Source organism: Callospermophilus lateralis, chromosome 15 (genome assembly GCF_048772815.1).
Source record: "Callospermophilus lateralis isolate mCalLat2 chromosome 15, mCalLat2.hap1, whole genome shotgun sequence".
Lineage (NCBI taxonomy): Eukaryota > Metazoa > Chordata > Mammalia > Rodentia > Sciuridae > Callospermophilus > Callospermophilus lateralis.
The window spans coordinates 64915006-64937969 of record NC_135319.1 but is presented as its reverse complement, the minus strand read 5'-3'; the positions used below and the strand labels follow the sequence as shown (position 1 = coordinate 64937969).

Here is a 22964-nt window from a genome sequence, read left to right as displayed (position 1 = left end):
AACCCAGAGGCCAAACTTCCCAGCAACCTCCACTGGCCCAGCCCCGCAGGGAGCCAGAGGAGGGGGCTTATCTGCACCTGTGCCGTGGGGGTGTCTCACCCTGCCCAGCCCTCCCTGCCAGGCGCCTTGATTAATGGGCTGCTGCAATCTTATCTCCCAGCCGCAGCAGTTCAGGACTGATGGTGGCAGCAGCCTGGGAGAACACATTCAACCTGGTCAACCTAAGGGCTCCACGGAGGGGGGAGAGCAGGAGGGAGGCTCCCGGGGGCCTGTTCTCTGGCTGCCTCCTTGCCCCCCAACCTGGACTGAGAGCCCAGGACAGTGCTTGGTATTTAACAGGGACTTGCTAAACGGTAGCTCTTGGGGTCCTTGAGCTAGGCCCTGCATGGGATCAAGCAGCCCCACCTGGCCAGCCAAAGGGTAACCAGGAAGTCACATCTCCCTCAGGTGGCCTGTTTGTAAAGAAGACACAGGTTTGGGGCTTAGAAATGGTAGATTTGGTTTCTATGTCATTTTAATGAGTGACCTAAGTGTGGACTTGGGGGTCTCTCTGTCTGTGAGGCTTTTGCAAATCCTTTCATACTCTGGGCCTCATTCTCCCCATCTGATAAAGGGGTTTAGTAATCTCTATATTGTCCTCCACACAGGGCTATTAGGATGAACTAACTTCTGAAAAGTACTTTAGAGACTATTCCATGTCCTACTGGAACATGGGCTCTGGGGTCCCAGAGGGAGCCAGACACCCACCTGACCGAGGGGTTGATGTTGTGCTTCTATTCCCAGGACCAACTCCAAATCCAGGTTCAGCTCTGGGAGAGAAGGTGCCTGCGCCTTTAGGCCTCTAAGGCTGAGGCTGTGGAAGGAGGGCTAAAAGTTCCATTTTACCCAGTCCCAGGCTACTCCACAGTCCTGGTATGACGTCAATAAGCCCTTCACTTTCCAAAGGGTCCTCGTTTGGACAACAAGTTATATGGTCCCAAGGTTGAAGGAACAGGGTGTTATCCCTCCCCCAGGGACAGTGAGACTGCATCTAACCTAAGCGAGTGGCCAGCATATCTGCAGCCAAGCAGTTAACTCGGTCGGGGCTGTGTAGGGGCCCAGACTCAGAACCCCACAGCTGGACGGGTTACCAGTGGAAGGGCCCAGAGGACTCCTCCATCAACCTCCTCCCCAGAAACATGTAGTCCCTCTAGAGAGGAAAGGGAGATGAAGATGAAAGAGGTGGGCAGGAGGAAGGGAAGGAGAGAGGCATGGACCTCCAATGTGCAAATTGAGTAAGAGAATAATAGACGAATGAATGAGAGAAGGAAGAAGAAAGTGGATGAATGGATAAAAGGGGAGAATGGGTGGAAGATAGGTGATGGATGGATGGGTGATGGCTGGCTGGCTGGATGGGTGGATGCACGGACCAAGGGAGACATGAGAAAGGCTGCGTGTCAGAGTCTTACTGACGCCCATTCCAACCCTTTTGAAAGGGCACCGCAAACAGCCCTGCAGGTCCTTATAGATTGACTCTTTAGGGCTGGGAGAAGTCAGCCTTCCCTCCCCCACTGTAAAGACACTTCCAGGACCACCCCTTCCCTCTACTCTCTTTTGCCCCTTCCCAAAGGGCAAAGGGCAGCACCACCAAGGAAAGCCAGCTGCTATCAGGCAGTTCATCCCAGCCCTGTTTACTCTGGATGGGCAATTAACAGAGCCTCCTTCCCGATCAATTGACAGCGGGGGGCCTGTGCAGGGCAGGGGCACCACAGGCCAGGTTACTGGTTGATAAGCAGCAGGGAACAGAGACAGGCTACTCCCTAATCCATCAGCACCCCTCCTGCCTCTGAAGAAGCACCCAGGTCCTGGGCAGTTAGCCTCTGGTGTGGGGTTGCTAGGGAGCGGCGGGCTGGGCCCTGATCTGCCTTCTCTGGGATAAAGCCAAAAGACTGTGTGATCCCAAGGTGAAGATCATGGGTGTCTGCAAGGGCCAGGCCAAGCTTCATAGAGTGGTCTCTTGTTACCTATGAGGGTGTGACCTTGAGCAAGCTATTTCAGCACCCAGCCCCAGTCTCCTGCTGGGTAAAACAGGGATGAAGATAGGACAGACCTATGTCACAGGGCTGCTGCCAGGACTGCGTCAGCAAGCCCACCACACAGCCCAGCACCCAACTTCGATAAGATCACAAAACAAGCTTTGGTCTCCTTTAAGCACCTGGGACATTTTCTCAGAATTTTCATTTTCTGGCTCCTTCTCATCTCCATGGGGCCCTCTCAGGGACTGGCACACTTGTGGAAGCCCTGCTCCTCCCCTGCCCAGAAGGACCCCGGAGGTTCCCACCGGCCACATGACGTCATTTAAATTTCAATTAGTTAAAATTCAACAAAATGAATAGTATCCATTCATGAAAAAGGAATGTGGTACTGATACATGCTATAATAGGGATGACCTCAAAAGCAACGCTAAGAGGAAGAAGCCAGCCACAAACTGACACTCGAGTATGTGAAGATGTACATTTCTATGAAGTGGCAAATCCATAGAGACAGAAAGGGTTGTGGTGTCACGGGGGACTGGGGAAAGAGGGGGTAGGGAGCAACTGCTTAACGTGTATGGGGGTTTCTTTCCGAGAAAACAAATTTTGGAACTAGAGAGAAAGCGATGCTTGCATCATGTTATAAATGTACTGAATGCCACTTAAAGACCCACTTGAGATGGCTGTTTGTGTCGTGTGAGTTTCGTCTCACTCAAACACCAAGTAAAAATTAGCTCCTCAGTAGCACTGGCCGAATGTGCCTAGTGGCCACTGAACAGGAGAGCACAAAGAGGGAGCTTGGCCGTCACTGCCGAGATTCTACCAATCAAAGCTGCCAGGCAGACCTGACCTCCTGGAGATCAAATAATTATAGTGATAACACCTCTTCACAGACATTAGCTCTTCACAGACATGAGCTCACCTGAGCCTCTCTCCAGGGTGGCATTACATTTTCCTTTAAGAGAAGGGCAAACTGGGACCCCGAGAGAAGTGCAGCCCCAGGGGGGCACAGAACGAAGCAGGCCAGGGAGTTATTCTGGGTCTTGAGGCATCAGGCTCAAGGGCCTTCCTGCCTCTTAGGGATGATCGCTCCTGAGCTGCCCCCTGGCCTCTGGCTCTCCTGCCCACACCTTGCCTCTCGATTCACCATCAGAGCTGCTTTCTCCTAACAGGGCCCTGGCACCCGTTTAGAACAGAAAACACCAGTTGTGAAGGTGTGTGGTCGGGAGTGGAAGGGCGCTCCAGGCCTGTCTGCAAAAACTGTGAGGGAGAGAACTTATTGCCAAGTGATTTGGAATTCTAACAAAAATTCCAGGAAGCCAGAGCCTGGGTATTGTGATTTGAGGGGAAAGAATGCACCTCTCCCTGACCCCGGCTGCCTTGCACATGACCAGGTCAGCAGGGCACCGACCTCTGTCTGCAGTGGACCCTGAGCCATCTTCTGTGACCTCAGGGTGGGTCCGGGAGGGGCAAATTGGCCTTTTTAGCTTTCCTAACTTGGGAACAATCTGGACCCATGGGGCTGTGGGAAAAGCACAGAATGTTAGGAGCATCAGACCTTTGTTCAGTTCCAGCTCAGTCATTTACTGCCTGGGTGACGTGAAATAAGTCAACCTCTCTGAGCCTCAGTTTTCTCATCTGTAAAATAAAGACTACTTATGCCTGCCTCCTTCAGCTGCAAGGACAGAACAAGATAACAGATGGGGGTTATTTGCCAGGTGCAGCGGCACACATCTGCAATCCCAATGGCTCAGGAGGCTGAGGCAGGAGGATCACAAGTTCTAGGCCAGCCTCAGCAACTCAGTGAGGCCTAAACAACTTAGCAAGACCCTGTCTCAAAATATAAAATACAAAGGGCTGAGGACATAGATCAGTGGCTAAACACCCCTGGGTTCAATCTTGGTACCAAAAAGATTGAGTTGTCTTCACCAGGATCCCAAGAGTTCCCAGCTACTGTTCGCATTGGAATCTCTCCTGACCCAGGAACTCCTGGTAAATCCTCCTTAATAATAGTCCAATGACAGCAGCAGGCCAGGCTCCCTGGGGGCAAGGATGACAACCAGGCAGGGGCAAAGGCTGGGGCCTCACTGCACTCAGGGTGTGTGTGGTGGAGTCACATCCAGCTGGGAGCCTCCCCACTGTGTGACCTTGTCACCTCTGCCTTCTCATGAGCACAAGGAGGAGGATGAGGACGGTAACACCTACCTCACGGCATTAAATGGAGGTTGAAATGAGACCACAGCGCACTCAGCACAGGCCTGACACTTAACTGTCTGCTGACACCATCATCCATCAGGGCCCTGTTCTGGGTCTGAGCAGATAAGAAGGGCGTGAACTCAACTAACCACCCCAAGCAGAAGGGACAAGGGACAGGGACTAGGGCACAGGAGGGAATTCCAGTTGTATGGAACTCCCAGAAGGGAAGAGTCATCATTTCAGTCAGAAGAGGCCCAGAAGCAGGGCACTGGAGAGACACTGTGACCAGCAGGGGTGCAGAACAGGGGACCAGGTGCACACACACCCCCACACTCCCACCCAGATCATCATTTCTTATCCAAGTCCCAAGCTCACTGCATCCAAAGCCCCTGGGAGAGACAGGCATTGAACTGGAATCCCTGTAGGTGGGCAAGCAACCTAAACAACGCGTATCTTAATCAGCTTCCAGAGTTATATTGCTTTGCAATATAAAAGTAGTTTCGGGGGGGGGGGGGGGGGCGCTGGGGTTGTGGCTCAGAGGTAGACCACTCACCTGGCATGGGTGAGGGAGGCACTGGGTTCAATCCTCAGCACCACATAAAAATAAAATAAAGATATTGTGTCCACGTATTAAAAAAAAGAAGAAAAAAAAGTACTTTGAGAACTACTATGGGATATGCCCAAATCAGCCAACCTAGCCCAGGAAGGCCCAAGAGGACAGGGACCATTCACAATGAAAAGAAGTTAATCCCCCATCTTCATCTATCCATCGTCCCTCTTAGAATTAAACACCCAAAACCATGAAGGGGTAAGAAGTAGCGACCAGGACAACACTGATACTGACCGACTCCAGCTGATAGCCATCAATCAGAATAGACCCTGACCCATCAGAACACCAAGAACAGCCGAACTGCAGAGGCCCCGGACGTCAGGCCCGGAGGGAGTTCACACTGGGCAGGGTCCACGGTGGGCAGGGCTCTGGGCCCGCGCCAGCCCTAGCCACACTTGCCCCTTTGCCTCTGTCTTATCTGCCGGGTTCCCAGGCACCGCCTCTGTCACCTGCAAGCTCTAGTTTAAAAACAACAGTGATGAAAGCCCATGCGCCCAGGCGTCCCTCCACAGGGCCTCTGTGGGCATTTGGGGGGGTCGTTTCTGGGTGGGGGAAGGCTGTGCCAACGCTGTCCACTAAACGCCAGTAGCAGCCCAGTCGTCCTGATGACCCAGCCCAGGCCACAGCCCAGATGAGAAGCAACCAGCCCCCGCTAAAGGTGGAGTTGCAAACAGGAGCGCTGACCGGAAGTGGGCTGAGCCAGGTCTCAGAGACAAACAGGGTTTCCCACGGTGGGCAGAAGGAGCCCTTTCCAGAGAGGCTGTGTGAGCGCGAGCTCGGAACTGCCCGCTGAAGGACCAGGTAGCCCCCTGGGGCCTGAACTCTCAGCAGCCAGCACAGAGGGGCCATTCTGGGGCCAGTCAAGAAGGCCAGGACCCATCCAGCTGTTCCCAGGCCACGGCCCCAGCTTCCTCCTTGCCGAGGACAATTGCTCCATTGGCTAGGGTCGAGGAGAGGAGGGTCAGTCCACCATGTCCTCGCCCCACTGGCTGTGGCCTTCAGCTCCGCCTGCCCCGCACCCTCTCCTTAATGAGGAGATTGTTTGCCCAAGATTCCCCCAATAGCTGGCCCCCACTCCTAATGCTCCTGCCCTGAGTTTCCCCTTGGCAGTCCTGCCCCCCGGGGTCCTCCCAGGGGTTCCTGACTTCCTCTCCTGCACCCAGAGCACAAAGTCCCAGAGGCCCCTCTGACCTGCTGTCCCTTGCTGAGCCAGTCACCGCCCCCTCTAAGCCTCTGTTTTTTATATTAATCAGAGCTTCATGGGCTGCCAATTGACTTCTGTTCAGCTTGAGAGCTGGAGCTCAGTCCTGAGAGCATGTCATTCCAGCCCAAAGCAAAGAAATATGCTCTTTTATTTACAGCCTAATGAACCATTCTGTGTTGATTTGGGGAAACACGGAGAATAGTTTATGACCTGTTAGCATTGCCTTCACAGTCCCTGGGTGGTCGGGCCCCACAGAGTAGAGGACAGCTTTCAGCCACCACATTTTATAAATCTGGGGCCCCATGGGCCCACATCCCCATAGCCAAGGCTAGGAAAGAGGGGCCCTGCACATCCACTTCCTGGTATTGCACAGACCCCCTCAACACTTACACAGCAGGTTCTCCCACCTTCATTTAATTTCCCAACAAATCTACAAAGAAATTCTTCCAGTCCCTGTTTTGCAGATGGGAAACTGAGGCCCAGGGAGTCTTGTTTTTTTCTGAATTCCCTTAGCCTGCAAGCCACAGAGGTCAAGGCAGGCAGAGTGCTTTTTCTACCTTCCACAGAGTGACTCTGGAGCACCTCTCATGTTTGTTCCTCGGCTGGCCTCCAGTCTGAACAGTGAGCTCCCTGAGGTCACAGGCCCTGTGGCCTGCTGCAGCCTTAGTGCCTTGAGTCTCATTGAAGGGTCTGCTCCCTCAGGCCCTCTTCCCTGCAAGGCAGTTTGGGTCAGCCTTTTTCAGGTTGGCACTTCTTACATGCAGCCAAGAATCTGCAAACCATAGGAGGAAATCTTGGGTTTGAGCCCTGGTTCTGCTTCTTGGCTGTGTGATTCCAGGCAAGTGACCTACTGTCTGTGAGCCTTGGTTTTTGCATGTGATAAAAAGAACGAAAATGCTTCTGTCACGGTGCTATTGGGATAATGAAATGTTAGCAGAGCGCTAACACCAGGTACTTAGGAGGTCAAACAAGTATCCAAGAGAGAAAGGGTAGAGGGAAGCTGACCTAAGCTTAGGGGGCTTGTCCATCACTCCCCACCCCGCCCCCAAAACAAGCAGCTGACACAGCACTCAACTTACTCCACTCAGACACCACTCACTCCCCCTGAAGTTAGCGTATTATTCTCCTGTGCTTCTCAAGAATTCTGGCAGAGCCCAAAAAATGTTCTGGTCCCCAGCCTGAAACCAAATGACTCCAAAGACCCTTTTGTTTACCACTTCCTTCCACCAAGTCTTCATCCAGCCATTCAGTCAATTCAATTGTGCGCCATTTATTGAGTACCTACATGTGATGGATGGTGTCAGAGATGGCTTTGTGGAGTTCTTGGTCCAGCAGGAAACCAGAAACTGATCAAATAAACATGATTACATAATCATCAGTGTGATGAGGGCTGCAAATGAAGCTTCAGGGTTCTAGAGAGTGCCCAGTAAGGAGCCCTGGCCTACCCAGAGTTTGGGTAAGAACTGTATCCCAAGAACAATGGGAGCCACTGAGTTACCTTGAGCCAAAGGGTGGAGACAGCAGTTTTGCGGTGTGAGTGATCACTTCAGCTTCTGCAGAGTGGAAGAGACCAAGGACAGCCCAAGAGGACAAGTGGAGGGCAATGAGGAGAGGGAGGGTGAGGAAGGAAGAGCATGGATGGATGTAAGAAATTCAGGAACAAGGAGCTGCAGAATGAGATGATGGTTTCTAAAGACCTTTAACCAGCAGTCACATAGATAGCTCTTACTGTGTACACACTGTTTTCAGCAATTTTTAAAAGATTAACTCTAACTTCTCAATAATCCAATGAGGACTTATTGTTATTAATATCCCCATTTTACAGATGAGGAAACTGAAACACAGAGAGGTCAAATAACCAGCCCCAGGTCCAGTGGCATTGCTGAAATTCGAACTTGGTCTGGTCCCAGAGTTCATGCTCTTAGCTGAAACTTTGACTGCATCAGATGTAGCTGAGGTTGCCTCCTGGCCATAGCCCAGGGACTCAGCAGTGTTGGGAACTCAGGCTAGAGAGAAGACCATTGTTCAGCCTCCTCTTCACCCGCAGCCCTGTTCAGCGCATGCCACCATGCCCTCCCCCATCCCACTTGCTTTTTCCCCTTCGAATGGGCACACTCAGAGCTGGGCCAAGCCCTGGGCCCAAGACAAGCCTGTCCTCTCCTTTTGTTCCTGAACAATGTGAGCTCCAGGACACTCTGTCAGTAACCAGCTCACAGAAGGGACAACTCAGGCTCACCTCCCTGCCATTTGATTCAGTGATCAGTGAGCCTGGCTCAAGCCCCTCTGTGGGGCTTGTCACCCCTATGGGTGCCCATGATCCAGAGCACAGGCCCCCAGCACAGAAACCTGCAGAGCTGAGACCTTGGGGCAGAAGTTGATTTTGCAACTGACAAAGCTTAAAGGCTAGAAAGTAAAACAGTGCTGAAGGGTGGGGTCAGAGGAAGCTACCCAGGGGTCAGGGCAGCTGTATTCAGTTTCCTCTTAGAGAAAATGGTGTGTGGGGGGATACTGGGGATAACAGGACCCTGAAGCAACAGTAGTTCTACTAATCACACAGACCACTCACCCTGGGCATTCACCAGCAGCCGCTATGAGGACAGTGCCCCAGCAGGGGAGGGCTCAGGCTGTAAAAGGCAGTTGACTCCCACAGGCTCTGAAAGAACTGACAAAACTGCCTTATCTCCCCCGCCCCCAAGGCTGCAAGCCTGTGCAGCAGGACCTTCTCACAGCCAGGGGGTGGGATGGGTGACCGGCCTCTTCCATTCCTCAGCCCACCTCAGGCCAAAGACAAGGCCAGCCTCACCTCTGTCATCATACCAAGCCACTTTCTTTTGAGTATCTCATTTGATATTCAAGATCACCTCTGGAAAACACAGGGCAAAGCCATCACCCCTACTTCACAGATGAAGCGACTGAGACTCGGGGTATCAGGGGGACTTGCTAGTCAATTGGAAAATGTAACTCAGATCTTTTGAATAGAAGCTTGGTGCACTCCCACTGCCCCCAGACTGCCCCTCCTGGGGGCCTTGTAGGTTGGCATGAGAGGACAGCCTTCCTGGCTCTGTTACACCACTGATCACAGAGCACTAGGCACCAGGTTCTAGTTAAGTATTGGTTCATGGAATGATTGTTACCACGTTCTATGCAGTAAAAGGATCAAAGAAGGATATTTCATACAGCAAGAAGGACAACCCAATCAGAAGATACAGTAGTCATGAAGCTTCATACTCCTAACAACATAGCTTCCAAAGACATAAAACCAAAATGACTTTAAAAAAAAAAGAAAGAAAGAAAAGCCCAACAAATCCACAAGCAAAGTAGACTTTATACATCTCGCTCAGAAATAGATTAAGTAAATCAGCAGTCCTCAAATATTTTAACCTTGGAACTTCTTTGAGGATCCCAGTTGAAAACCTCAAAGAGCTTTTGTGTATGTGGGTTTATCATTTACCAAATTTAAAATTTTAAATGAGAAGAAATAAATTTGTTAATCTACTAATAAATCATTATATGTTAACATAAATAAATTTTCATGAAAAATAATTATATTTTCCAAAGCAAAAATATATATTGAAAAGAGTGGCAATTGTTTCATATTTTTGCAAGCCTAATGTCTTACTTAATAAAAGATAGCTGCATTCTCATAGGTGCTTTTGCATTCAATTTGCTGCCACATATGGTTTGGTTGAAGTATATAAAGAAAATCTGGCCTCACCCAGAAATGCAGTTGAAAAAAGGAGGAGTATTTTTTTTTTTAAAGAGAGAGTGAGAGAGGGAGAGAGAGAGATAGAATTTTTAAATATTTATTTATTTTTTTTTTTTAGTTATCGGCGGACACAACATCTTTGTTTGTATGTAGTGCTGAGGATCGAACCCGGGCCGCACGCATGCCAGGCGAGCGCGCTACCGCCTGAGCCACATCCCCAGCCCCAGGAGGAGTATTTTAATAGCTTTTTTGAATAAACATGGATATTCCTCTTTGATACTACTAAAAAAAATGACATATAGTAGTTTCTTAAATGCTTATTGTAATATAGAATCCAAAGCCACATTAACAATCTTTTCTTACTCTATTATCTTAAAAATCTATTGGTCTCACTGGGCACAGTGGTGCATGCCTGTAATCCCAGCTGCTTGGGAGGCTGAGGCAGGAGGATCTCAAGTTCAAAGCCAGCCTCAGCAACTAGGAAGGCCCTAGGCAACTCAGTGAGACAATGTCTAACAAAATACAAAAAAAGGGGCTGGCCATGTGGCTCAGCACGTAAGCATTCCCTGAGTTCAATCTCTGGTATTAAAAAAAAAAAAAAATCCACTGGGCTGGGGTTGTGGCTCAGCAGTAGAGTGCTCACCTAGCATGTGCAAGGTTGGATCCTCAGCACCACATAAAAATAAATAAGTAAAATAAAGGTATTATGGCCAACTACAACTAAAAACAAAATATATATTTTTAAATCCATTGTTCTATTTTGTACTTTGAATAGAACTTTGAATTATGTATACTTTTGACCTTGTAGGCAAAGCCCTGAAAAGGTTTTGGGAACCCCCTGGGGTATCCTGACTACATTTTGGAAACCATTTGAAATAGACAATAACAACGTAGGAAAATATAGGATTTGATAATAAAATTAACAAGTTTGATCAAAGAGGTCATATAACCTAAGAGATGTCAGTGGACATCTGTATAAAACTTTGCTCATAACAAACCACAAGTACAGGTTCTTTTGAACAAGTGTCCCCTCCATCAGCTGGGGAAACACGTGCCAGGACAGACCACAGACACTCCAGAATGGACACAAGCCCAGGACACCAGGTGTTCCACCCACTGCCTCCGCCCTGTTTCAGCCAGAAATGTAGTTGGAAAAGGGCACCACATCAGAGAGCGGCCTTCTTCTCAGCCACAGAGCCAGGGAAACAGCCGGCCACGGACAGAGAGCTCCCCTCAGGACTGCCCCTGGCACAGCCATGACTGGCTCAGCGGGTGGCGAAGGGCTTCCCTCCTCTTCGCTCCCATCATGGGTCCCCATCAGGGAGATGCAGGAGTCTCAAAGTCAAAGTTGCCCCTTCTCTTCTTCTAGGAGGCATCCAGATTGGCCCCGCTGCCCTTTGGAACCCCCAGAGCTGCCAGGTACTCCCTTGGCTCCCATGTGCTCTTCTTACACAACCAGAGTGGGAACAATGCCTGGCTCTGTCCAGGTCAGGCAGTGGGATGCCAAGAACAGCCCAGTCAACCAGCTACCTAAAGAGCCAGCACCTTGCACAACCACCTGGGGGGTCCTAACGCCCCCACCAGTGCCCAGGGCCACACCTCCCTAGAGGGCAGAAGCCTGCCAAGCCCAAAGAAAGGTGAGGGAGCCAGAGTATGGGAGCCAGTGTACAGGGAGCAGAATCACTGCTCAGAGTCCCAAGCCAAAGCCAGGGCCAAGGTGTCCAAGGAGGCTTTCAGAGCATACTCCACATTTTTATCCCAACTTCACAATCCTCTGGGGATCTAACATTCCCAGGTGCCCTTCACATGCTGGCTCTATGCAGGGGACTTTCTTTCTATTCATTGATTTGTTCATTTTATTTGCCCATCACAATAACTGCCAAGGAAGTTCCACTTTACAAACAAAGATTAAAGAATCAGAATAGTTAAGTACTTGCCCAAGGTCACATAGCTAGTAAGGGGCCAGGAATTGAAACTGGCTTTGTCTGCCGAGTTGGGGCTCTTGTACCCTTACTGTACCATGCTGCCTGGCCCCGTGGAGACCCATCCTTCACCTTCTTTCTGACTGGTCATCTGCAGAACCTCTTAATGTTCAGAATAGAGAGAGGGAGAAGGGGAAGGAAAGGCACCCAGCTTGCTCTACCTGGACCCAATTAGGTCATCCTGGACATCAAAAGATGCCCTGCCCCATGCTGGGCTGTCTGTTCACTTCTTCTGCCTCCATTGCCCTGCCTTGGCGCTTCTCACTAGATCAGATAGAGCAGGGCTGTGTCTTCTCACATCTGTATCCCCATACCTTGTATACAGCAAGTGCTCCATACATATTGGTTGAATATTAAGGACTTGTCCCTCCCCTTTTTCCACCCCCACTGCAAGATGTGATGGAGCCCTGGAAATATTTAGAGAGCAGGGAGGAGGGGAGGAGGACAGGAGGCAAGGGCCACAGCACTCCTGCCACTCAGCAGAGCCAGCCTCAGATTCCCAAGGCCTCCTGTGAGGCTCCTCCCAGGGCACCTCCCCACCAAAGGCTGGGGTGTCAGGAGTTAGGCAGGGCTTTCAAGAAAGAGTCCCTGCTCCCACCAAGTTTTTCCTCCAAGTTCCTCTCATAGGAAAGTCAAGGAAGGCAAGGCCCAGACACCAAGCATGGCACTCCTGAAATCCTCTGGTGTCTCCCTGGATGCCCTCCCAGAGACACTGTCATGTCCTTCCTCCTCCCACAGCATTTCCTACCCCAGGTTGGAAGGGATCTTAAGGCAGCATGGTTAAGCCCTGACCTTGGGAGCCCAGTACATGGATTCAAGTCCTGGTTCCTTCACAGTTGACTCTGACCAAGGGCCAGTCATTTCTCCTCTCTGAGCCCCTCTGTAGCCATCTGACCCACAGATTCAGAATCCAAACCTCCTGATGTTTTCTGAGCTCTGACTCCTGCACCAGATATCTGGGTTCAGTTGTTGGCTCTAATCCATACTTATTCTCTCTTGGTCTCAGTATCTTTATCTGTAAAGTGGGGATAATAATAGAGCCTACCCAATTTAAAGCATTTCTTTGATAATTAAATAAGGTAATTTATGCAATGTGCTTAGAATAGTCTTGGCACACAGAAGCCAGTAGGTACTAGCTATATCATTAGAAATAGAAGTCTATATGGTTGATCTATGCAGAGAACTGTCCCGGCACTCAGTAGGAGCTCGGAGATACCATAATGAGCTTCACCCCCACTAAGCTGTGACGTCTGGGTCTTATCTGTCTGGTTCCCCCGCAGCCACAAAGGTCCAGCACCAGTCAGGAGCTCAATGAATGCCCTAAGACAAGGGCCAAGCAGTACTGGCTTGGACCGGGAGACCAAGAGCAGCAGAGACGACGGGAAGGCAGAAGCAGAGAGATAAGAAGGGAAGTGAGTGAGAAAAGGAACAGGAGAGACTTTGGCGAAGAGAGATAAGGAGGAAGGATGGAGAAGGCCAGGGGCGCACAACGCTGAGGGAGGTGAGGGAACCCTGGGGAGAGGCACGGCCTGGCCAGGCAGTGACCAGGGAACTGTGACCCGAAAGGGGCGTGGAACGGCGCTAGGCGGGACCAGCGGGACCTGGGAGGGAGGGATCGAGGGGCCCCACCCTGCCTCCGTGCCTTGGGGCGGGGGCCAGGCGGCTGGAGATTGGCTGGGGTGCTCGGCAAGGCCGGGGCTGGAGCCCCACGGTGGGAGGCGCCAGGATCACTCCGGGCGCCTAGAGCTGAGCGGAGGCTGCCACCTACTTGGACGACCTCCGCTACTGCTGCCGGGGAGCGTCGGGGGGCCTTGCGGCGCGCGTCTGGGGACAACGCGGCCATGCGGGCGGCGGCGGGGGGCGCGCGGGCGGCCGCTCTGGCGCTGCTGCTGGGGGCGCTGCACGGGGCACCGGCGCGCGGCGAGGAGTACGACTACTACGGCTGGCAAGCCGAGCCTCTGCACGGCCGCTCCTACTCCAAGCCGCCGCAGTGCCTCGACATCCCCGCCGACCTGCCACTTTGCCACACGGTGGGCTACAAGCGCATGCGGCTGCCCAACCTGCTGGAGCACGAGAGCCTGGCCGAGGTGAAGCAGCAGGCGAGCAGCTGGCTGCCGCTGCTGGCCAAGCGCTGCCACTCGGACACGCAGGTCTTCCTCTGCTCGCTCTTCGCGCCCGTCTGCCTCGACCGGCCCATCTACCCATGCCGCTCGCTGTGCGAGGCTGTGCGCGCCGGCTGCGCGCCGCTCATGGAGGCCTACGGCTTCCCCTGGCCCGAGATGCTGCACTGCCACAAGTTCCCCCTGGACAACGACCTCTGCATTGCTGTGCAGTTCGGGCACCTGCCTGCCACCGCGCCTCCAGGTAGCGCCACCACGGCCGCCCCCGCGCGCTCCGACAGCCCTGGAGCGCAAGCTGGGCTCCCCAACCCCTTAGCACAGATCTTCGAACCCCGACAGGTGCCACACCCTGCACACGCACACACGCCATTTCCACTCATCCCTAAGCCCCGGGGAAGGTCTCCTGCTGCCTTCCCGCCTTCCCGTGGACTGTCAGAGCACGGCTGCAGGGAGGCCGCACTCTGGACATTCCCACTTCTCTATTCCAACTCCTGCCCCGCGCCCCTTGCAGAGCTCGCCTTCCCAAACTGCTAAATCTCTGGGTGCCCTAGGGACAAATGCCTTATCACCTCCCAGAGTCCCCAAATGCCCAGGTCGCTAAGCAATGCCTTTCACCTGGACAGTGCCTCTCACCTGAGCCCCAGGGCACCAAGACAAGCATCATCCCTACCTGGTATTGGGACCTTGGGAAGGAGGAAGAGGGAGGGGAGAAGGGGATGTGTATGTGTGTGTGGGGGGGTGGCTATATAAGGGTCTCCCTGGCTATCCCCCTCTAGTTTTCTATGCCTGGAACCCTTATTTCTCCTGCTTCCCCAATTCCTGGGCTGAAGTCTTCTAGGGAAACTTAGTGCAACAGATTCTGCCCCTAGGAAGGAGGCCATAGATTAATTGCTTGACTTCTCTGAGCGTTGCTATCCTTTCCATAAAGGATCCCAGGTTCATGAAACCTTTATGACTCTAAGCCATCCCTTCCACCTGCTCTCCAGTAACTCCTAATATCTGCTTGGTCTCAACCTCCGCTCCATTCTGTTAGGCCACATGCAGCTCTTCCCAGATGGAGTCTGCACCCCCTCCCACTTCCTCCTTCCAGGGGAGCTAGGTACCCAGTGCCCCATCCAACTGGCCTGGACAGTTAATAAAGGACACCAAGAAACTCCTAATGCTGAAATTCCCCAAAGAGGCAGTACTGCCTCTTTTCCTGTACTTACTCCCAAAAAAACAACTGGACCCACCCCTGGGCTAATCTTACCCTCTTCTGCCCAGTCCTACAAGATTGATGTGCCTTGGGGTGTGGAGACAAGGCAAAGTCCCTATCCTGGATGTTGACAATCGACAGGGAAACAGGAGACTACTGGCCTGAATAAGTGTTTGTGTGGCCAAAATATGAAATTCAAGAATACTTCATATAAAAAATGAGGAGTTTGGGGTTCCTTGAAAACTCAGAAGTTTTAGCAATGCTGAGCTGAGCACCTTGGAGGGGGCACTGCTCAGCCCAGCTCTGCCAGCTTCACTGGTTACCCCCAAGCATGGCCCCTAAAACCCCCCACCCATCCTGAATCCTAAGCCAGCTTCTCACAAGCTTTGCAGACCTGGGTAACCACTCTGGGCCTCAGTTTCCTTTTCTCTGAAATAGAAATAATACCTGCTTCATAAGCTGAAGATTAAATGGAATAAAACTTAGAAAACAATGAGCATCACAGTGCAGCTGCCAGGGTCTGTGCCCACCTACATAATCTTGTCTCTTAGTGATTGTCACAATCAGTCAGTACCAGATGATGTATTATTGTCATCACCCCATTTCTTGACGAGGAAGTGGAGATTTGAGGGGCTGAGGGATGGATGGTCAGTGGAGAAGCATGCACCCAAAGTGGTTCTCTGGACTCCAAACCCCTGACAAACCACTGCCCACTCCACCCCACCTTCTCTCTTCAGTGACCAAGACCTGCGCCCAGTGTGAGATAGAGCACAGTGCAGATGGCCTCATGGAGCAGATGTGCTCCAGCGACTTTGGTGAGTATGGCGCCCACCTGGCCACTGCCCCCAGCAGCCTCCTTGCCACATGCACACATGTGCCTACGTCTGTGAACCCAAAGAGCTTTTGCATCACCAACTCCTTTTAGAATCTGATGATAATCATGAGCCCTCTCCTCAGAGAAATGAACCTCTTTATGCACATCATACCAGGGGCTTCAGAAACCCCTCAAGGTCATGGTCCATGGGCCTCAGCAACCATCCCTGGCCAGGGCTCCTGTATACCATCCCCACCTTGGCCCCATCTGGAGTGGGGCCCCCATTGCTGAAAAGTCTCACTGGGGGAGGCAGGCTTATCCCAGAAACGATGGGGCCACAGTCGGGAGAAAGCTCCAACATGGAAGGGGAGCCCCTCATTTCTGGGCCTCAGTGCTCTTCTGGCCAGGAGTACTGTGGTCATCTGTCCCCACAGCGCCATCCCAGAACCTCCCTGGGATAGTCCAGGCCAAGTCTAGTTAAGATCTAGCAAACTCAGGGACCACACAGTTCTGCCTGTGATCTGCCAAGTTAGTTCCCTGTTTTGTGTTTAAGCTTCCCTGTCTATAAAAGGCAAATAATAATAATATCCTTACCTCAGATGAGTCTTTTTGTTTGTTTGTTTTTTGTGGTGCTGGGGATTGAACCCAGGGCCTTGTGCATGCAAGGCAAGCACTCTACCAATTGAGCTACATCCCCAGCCCAGATGAGTCTTTTACATTAGTAGCCTGTTTGGAAAAAGAATAGTGCTATAGTGCAAGAGGTGTGTGTGTGAGAGAGAGAAGGGGGCAGGGACGAGGGAAGGCAGAGGGAAGACAGAAAAGAAATTTGAGAACAGGTGCCTTCCCTGAGTGGGCAAGTTATTCTCTGGCTTCTCAGAGAAGAGGGCCAGAGATCTAAAGAAGGGAGACAGCAGCCTGAGGGACTCCTCACCCCAACCCTCAGCCCAGGACTGCTTATCCCCAACTATTAAGCTCTCTGTAGCTGCCTCAAGTGACCTGGACCATGACTTCCTGGCCAAGGGTCCTGCCTTCATCCATGTGTCCCCAACCCCACACTCACAGTCCTATACTGACCACAGACATACTCTCAGACACAGAGATATCTAGCACATGCACAGTCCCACCCCACTGCACCATCTCCCTCGCACACAGATGACAGTGGTGTGTCCACATCTGAGCTCTTCTGTGGGCATCTCTTCTTCCCAGTTCCATGCCCAGTGGTGTGGTCGGCCTTAGTGGGTTTCAGGAAATGCCACCAAGCAGGGCTTGTCCTCCCCAAAGCTGCTTGTTAAACATTACCAGTCCACCACTGCCCTACCACTCTCACCACAGACACACACACACACACACACACACACATGCACGCATGCACGGGCACACCCAGCCTGGTTGATCACACACAACTAGAAATACCACCGGAGCCAGGCACAGTGGCGCATGCCTGTAATCCCAATGACTCAGGAGACCAAGGCAGGAAGATCACAAGTTCCTGGTCAACCCAGGCAACTTTGAATCCCTGTCTCAAAATAAAAATATAAAAAGGCTGGGGGGATAGTTCAGTGGTAGAGCACCCCTGAATAAAATACCCACTATCACAGAAAAAAGAAAGAAATCCATTGGAGCCATTTCCAGAGATCATGAAGTCCATCACGAGGACCCTCTCCAAGTGGTCAGCCCAACCCCGAACCTTCCCTTCCTGGGGAGCCCAACACCCATTTCCTGCCCATCCAGAGCTGCCCCCTGGCATTTGGTGCCCTGGAAAGTGTCAGGCCCTGCAGTCAGCCAGACTTGATCATTCTAAGCTCCACAATTTGGAAGGACATTCCCTTATTCCCCAGTTCCAGGACTTTGAGGATGAAACAAAGTCCAGTATCTGATAGGAGCTTCCGAAGTACTAAAATGTGCCCCTGTAAAGTCACACACCTCCAAGCCCCCAACTCCCTGACTCTGAACACCCAGAGCACACTGGCCACCACTATCCTGAGTGGAACTAACCTTCTCAGGCTGTCCCTCTGCCCTCCTTTCCCACAGTGGTCAAAATGCGCATCAAGGAGATCAAGATAGAGAATGGGGACCGGAAGTTGATTGGAGCCCAGAAAAAAAAGAAGCTGCTCAAACCAGGTCCCCTGAAGCGCAAGGACACCAAGAGGCTGGTGCTGCACATGAAGAACGGTGCGGGCTGCCCCTGCCCACAGCTGGACAGCCTGGCAGGCAGCTTCCTGGTCATGGGCCGCAAAGTGGATGGACAGCTGCTGCTCATGGCCGTTTATCGCTGGGACAAGAAGAACAAGGAGATGAAGTTTGCAGTCAAATTCATGTTCTCCTACCCCTGTTCCCTCTACTACCCCTTCTTCTATGGCGCTGCAGAGCCCCACTGAAGGTGCTCCCTGTCCCACCCAGCCAGCTGTGCTTTGCCTTGTGTCCCTGCCACTGGCCTTGCCCCCACTCCCAGGTTGACCCAGTCTCTGGCAGAGGGTGGCTTCAAGCAAAGTTGTTAGCTGTGCAGACCCCAAGGGAGGGGCCTGGGGCCTGGGACTCATCCTCCTTGACCAAGGGGTCCTGGGGTCTTGGGCATCTCTTTTAGGAGAAGGGCTTTCTCTACTGGGGGAAGCTCCAGGGTCTCCGAAAGTGGGCATAAGGAGGAGAAAGCAAGGGAAGGATAAAGGGCTCAGGCAGCTTGAGGAGGGGGCTTCCAGAGTGAACAGTGGCGACAGCTCCCCTTTGCTGCTGGTGGGGCCTCACTTCAAGAGGGGTCTGTTAGGCTGAGCTCCCAGGGGATCAGGTCTCCCTGCCCCACTCCCCTTTTATGTATCCCGTCACAGCCCTCCAAAGAAAGGGAGTTGCCTCGATGCCCTCCCACCCTGCTTCCCTTCTTACCCAGCTCTCTACCCCAGGCCTAGAGCCCTGCTGGACCGGACAGCAAGGCCCCCTCCCCCGGCCCTCTCCTTCCGGCCCACTCCTCAGCCTCCGCATCACCCTGATGGTGTAAGTTATTGCTACTGCTGTGAGGCCATAGCTTCTAGACAACAGACGCAGGTAGGGTTTGGCTTTTCTCTTTTTTTAAGTTTTTAATTAAATAATAAAAAAGAAAAACAAGAGTTCTTTCAGACCAGGTGGTTTATCAGCTGGCTATGAAGGGTGGGACAAGGGAGATGTAGAGTGGACTTTTGCAAAAGGCCCTTATCTTAACCCCACAGCCTGGACACCTAGACCTCCCTGGGAAGCCGCAGAAAAGCAATGCCGTTTTTTGTAGGTTCCCGAGAGTACATAGCAAGGGACACCCTGCATCCCAATCACTAAGCGAGTGATAGAGATGATCACCCTTTTTGGTCCCTGAGGAAGGACCAAAGTACCAAGTCCCCCAGGCTGTTCCCATGGTAGGAACTCTCCCACAGTCACGCAGCGTCCCCTCTTGCGAGTCCAAGGAGGCCTGGCTACAGGGAGCAACCAGAGAACCAGAGGCCTCAGGTGTGCCACTCCTCCCCTGTGGCTTTTGGGTATCTCTGGACACGGTCCCCACCTTAAGTGCCAGATGCTGTAGACTAATGCTCCTCTAAACATAGTCCCCAGGCTAGCCGCAGCAGCACTGCCTGGGAACTGGTTAGAAGTGCAGAATCTCGGGCCCCACTACAGGCCTACAGTATCAAGCTGCATTTTAACACATCACCACTGGATCATCTAGGGAGCTTTTACAAAAAAAAAAAAAAAACCCAGGCCCCACTCTAATGCAACTCTGTCAAATCTCACCCAGAAATCAGTATTTCTAGGCACCATTTGGGTGATGAGTAACCAGGCTGAGAACCTCCATCTAGACAAGGTAACATCTGAGGCAGGGAGAGGGTGAGGGGCTAACGAGTTTTCAGGGGGCTCAGAGCAGATGGAGGCAGCCACCGTGAAGCTTTGAACAGAGGCAAGAAGCGGCTGCCACTCAAATTGCCAGCATCTGGAAAGGGTGGTCCCAGGAAAGAGCTCCCTGCAGGGTCAGCAGAAGCTGAAGGACAGGGCAGCTGTCCCTAGAATGAGGGATGAGGCACCCCTGCAGGGTGCTGGAGGTCTGCTGCTCCTCCAAGACAAGGGCCAGCCTGGCACAGAGAGCCTGGAGTCCACAGTGCTGGGGGAAGGTGGCATCTCCAGAAAGACCCAGGCCAGCTTTGCAGTGGGACCAGCACACGGTGTCCTGGCCTTTCTGATGTCAGCTCTCTCTCACAAACAGGTGGTCAACCTGCCTGCGAATGATCCTGGGCAGCCAGGTGGCCTCTCAGCACAGGGCGGGAGCAACAGAGGCCTCCCCATTCCTCCTCACCCTGAGGGAACCTCTGCCATCCACCCTGCCAACCTGGCCCGGCCTGCCTGGCTCCCTGAATCTGCCCCTTGTCTCCCAGCCTCCCACCCCGACCAAATATTTACGGACACTTCTCTGGTCAACCAGGACCGGGTTATTTTTCCGCTGAGCACAGGACTTGAGCCCACCTCAGCTGAAATACAATGCTGATCTCTGTCAGGCATTGGCAGCAGTGAGAGGCAGCCGGCAGCGGGGAGGCAGCTCCCTCCAGCCATCCCATGGAGCCCAGAGAGGCTCTCTGCTCTCACCCACCCTCACAAAGGGACCCAGGCCCTGCTGTACCCAGGCATGTCCCAGTCTGCTGTCAGCACACGCCCAGGGACTTTCTTTTCTGCAAACAAGAATCCTCCCAAAGTACCAGAGAGGTCCTTCAGGGCCTCAACCCCCAGCCTTCATTCTCTCAGGCCCTGTCTGCTGCGGGTTCTCCCTCCTGGCCGGTGTGGAAAGCCACAGCTGTGCTGCCCAGAGAGCACCTGGGCCCAGCGGGTCATCGAAGGCCTGCCCCTGACCACGTGGAACGGCACAGGAACATGGGGGCTTGTCCACAGAGGAGGTCTGCAGGTGGACAGGTGGGAGGTCTGCCCCAGAATCCTCTGTCTTCCTGCTCACGGGGGGAGGGCTGTGGTTAAAAGATGGTGCATCTGCCTCCTGAGATCTCAACCACATTCTGGGCAGCAAGTGGGAAGAGCTAAGAGCAAAAACCAAATGCCAGCTGCCTCCAGCCCCCTTGATCTGGAAAACAGTAATTTCCCAGCCAGCCCTACCGGGTAGATTTCCACTTGTAGCTCAATGGCCAGAACTAAGTCACATGGCCACCCTCCCGTGGCCAGAGAGTAGGGGATGAAGTTTTTCAATTCAGTAGAGTTCTGATGTAAAGCAGGAAGGTTTGGGGGGAGGCACCTGCACACTCAGGCTGTGTGAGAGGAGGCAGGACAGCCCGATTTTGGCTTCTGACCCTGTGACTTAGTGACTGTGTGACATTGGGAACATTGCCAGCTGTAAGATGGTGTTGCTCAGTGTTAAGTGTCAAATGCATGGAAAATACCTGGAAATAACACACAACATTTAGAAAATGTTCATTAAGTGGTAATTTGTATTTTTATTAACTAAAAACCATGACCAAGCAGTGCCTATACATAGTAGGTGCTCAGTAAAATTCCTGATCCCTTAACCAACTAAGAGACAAATGACAGAAAGGAAGAGAAAAAGCAGATGCATCTTAACTAAAGCCAGAATTACAGAACATACATTTGAGGTTTGTTTCAGAACTGCATCCCCAGGTGGTGTATCAGCCAATACGGAGAAGAAAACATCTAATACTAGTAATTCATAAATATCAAAGCCATGATGGGTAGCAGGCACTACTCAAAACATTTTCACAGCCAGGCATGGTGATGTACACCTGTCTTAAGAATAAAAATATTTTTAAAAGGCTGGGGACATAGCTCAGTAATAAAATGTCTCTGGGTTCAATCCCCAGTACTTCCCCCCAAAAAATCACTTAATATTCTAATTTAAGCCTCCCAACAGCTCTTCAGGATAGTGAAATTTAATGATAGTGGCTGTAGCTCAGAGAGGCTAAGAACTTGTTGGCAGTCACACAGCATACATGTTGGTGCTATAATTTTACCACATTCTTAACACACTACTGTATGCAGAGGCAAAACCAAGGACAAGACAAGGGGTGCAGGCAGCCATGCTCCCACCAATCTGCCTCACAAGAAGATTTCTGGGAGCCCTGTTCCAATCCCACTCCAAGGGCCCTGACAAGCAGAGGAGCCAGTGGCTTTTCTCCAGATTCCCAGTCAGCCTACCCCACCTCCTCTCTTCTAACCCCTGCCAACATCCAGACTCAACTCCCCACAAAGGAAGCTTATATCCCACAACTGTTTAGTCGGCTGTAATCCTGGCTAAAGTTCACTCCTTAGGAAATCTCACGTGGGGGTAGTTGGTGTTGGAATGTATGTGGCTGGGACCCAGCATCCCAGCCCAGACTGCAGGCTCTGCTGGGTCCTTGAAGCAAGCAAGCAGCCAGGGGAGCCCGGAATCCCCAGCCCCCAGCTGTGCCAGAGAATGGAATGTGCTGCTCTGGGTGAAGACAGAAGGTGGGGTGGCAGGAGCTGGGGGAGGGGGCTCTGCCACAAGGCTGCCTCTGTTCTGCTGGAGGCTGAGCCCACCTCCCTGCTGCTAGTGTTCAGCGGGCAGGCCCCTTCTGATGGCTCAGAGGCTAGCCCTGGAGTTAGCCGGGAGGGAGCAGGAGAGAGGGGAGGGCGAGTGCCCAGAGTGCTGTGTTCATCCAGTTCTCTTAATCGGCCCCACCAGCACCTGCAGCCCAGTTCGCTTCCTGCAGGTTACTCACCTCCCCATGCTCCCATTTTCTCCCCAGTTAAGAACACCCGGGGTTGCAGGGACTGTCAGGGGCTGAAGTGAACTACTGTACTCAGCAGGTACTCTGGCATTAACACTCTGACTGCAGGTACCACTATCATCCTGTGGCCACCAGCTGAGGACAGATGTGTGGAGAGGTCAGGCATCTCTAAAAGGGTACCTTGAAGGTCCCATGGAGAGATGGAGACAGAGCTTCACCTTGGCTTCAGCCCCGGAGGCCACAGATCCTGATGATCCCAGAAACCACTCCCGGTTCTAGGTCTGCCAGGGCTCACCAGAGCCGCTCAACACCATGACCAAACCACAAAAGGCCTGGCGGAGCCCCGAAGCCAGGCCAGGCTGTGGGTTGGGGTTCCAGGTCTGCCCAAGCAGGTGCCAGGGCTGCGGCAGAACCT

At 52.4% G+C, this 22964-nt stretch overlaps 2 protein-coding genes and 1 non-coding gene across 3 annotated transcripts in view; 1 reads left to right on the top strand and 2 right to left on the bottom strand.

The window, feature by feature from the left end:
• The window catches only part of Golga7b (golgin A7 family member B), a 74716-nt gene extending 61163 nt beyond the window's left edge, over positions 1 to 13553 (bottom strand). Inside the window, exon 1 of the mRNA XM_076834345.1 lies at positions 13479 to 13553. Within this exon, the coding sequence (XP_076690460.1) occupies positions 13479 to 13553 (75 nt within the window). The remainder of the gene's footprint in view (positions 1 to 13478) is intronic.
• On the top strand, positions 13552 to 18937 carry Sfrp5 (secreted frizzled related protein 5). The gene is made up of 3 exons (XM_076834689.1): positions 13552 to 14074; positions 15763 to 15840; positions 17871 to 18937. Exons 1-3 carry the CDS (start codon positions 13552 to 13554, stop codon positions 18215 to 18217), a joined length of 948 nt encoding a protein of 315 aa, XP_076690804.1. The 3' UTR covers positions 18218 to 18937.
• Positions 16464 to 16537, bottom strand: Trnaa-ugc (transfer RNA alanine (anticodon UGC)). The gene has a single exon. It is a non-coding gene; the product is annotated as a tRNA-Ala (tRNA).
• Positions 18938 to 22964: the final 4027 nt, after the last annotated feature.

What these genes read in the sequence shown, in the direction of transcription:
- Sfrp5 (XM_076834689.1), top strand. Translation starts at nt 13,552, where the DNA reads ATGCGGGCGGCGGCGGGGGGCGCGCGGGCGGCCGCTCTGGCGCTGCTG. An exon ending in GCCTGCCACCGCGCCTCCAG is followed by an intron (nt 14,075 to 15,762) that starts GTAGCGCCACCA and finishes TTCTCTCTTCAG; the next exon opens with TGACCAAGACCTGCGCCCAG. An exon ending in GATGTGCTCCAGCGACTTTG is followed by an intron (nt 15,841 to 17,870) that starts GTGAGTATGGCG and finishes CCTTTCCCACAG; the next exon opens with TGGTCAAAATGCGCATCAAG.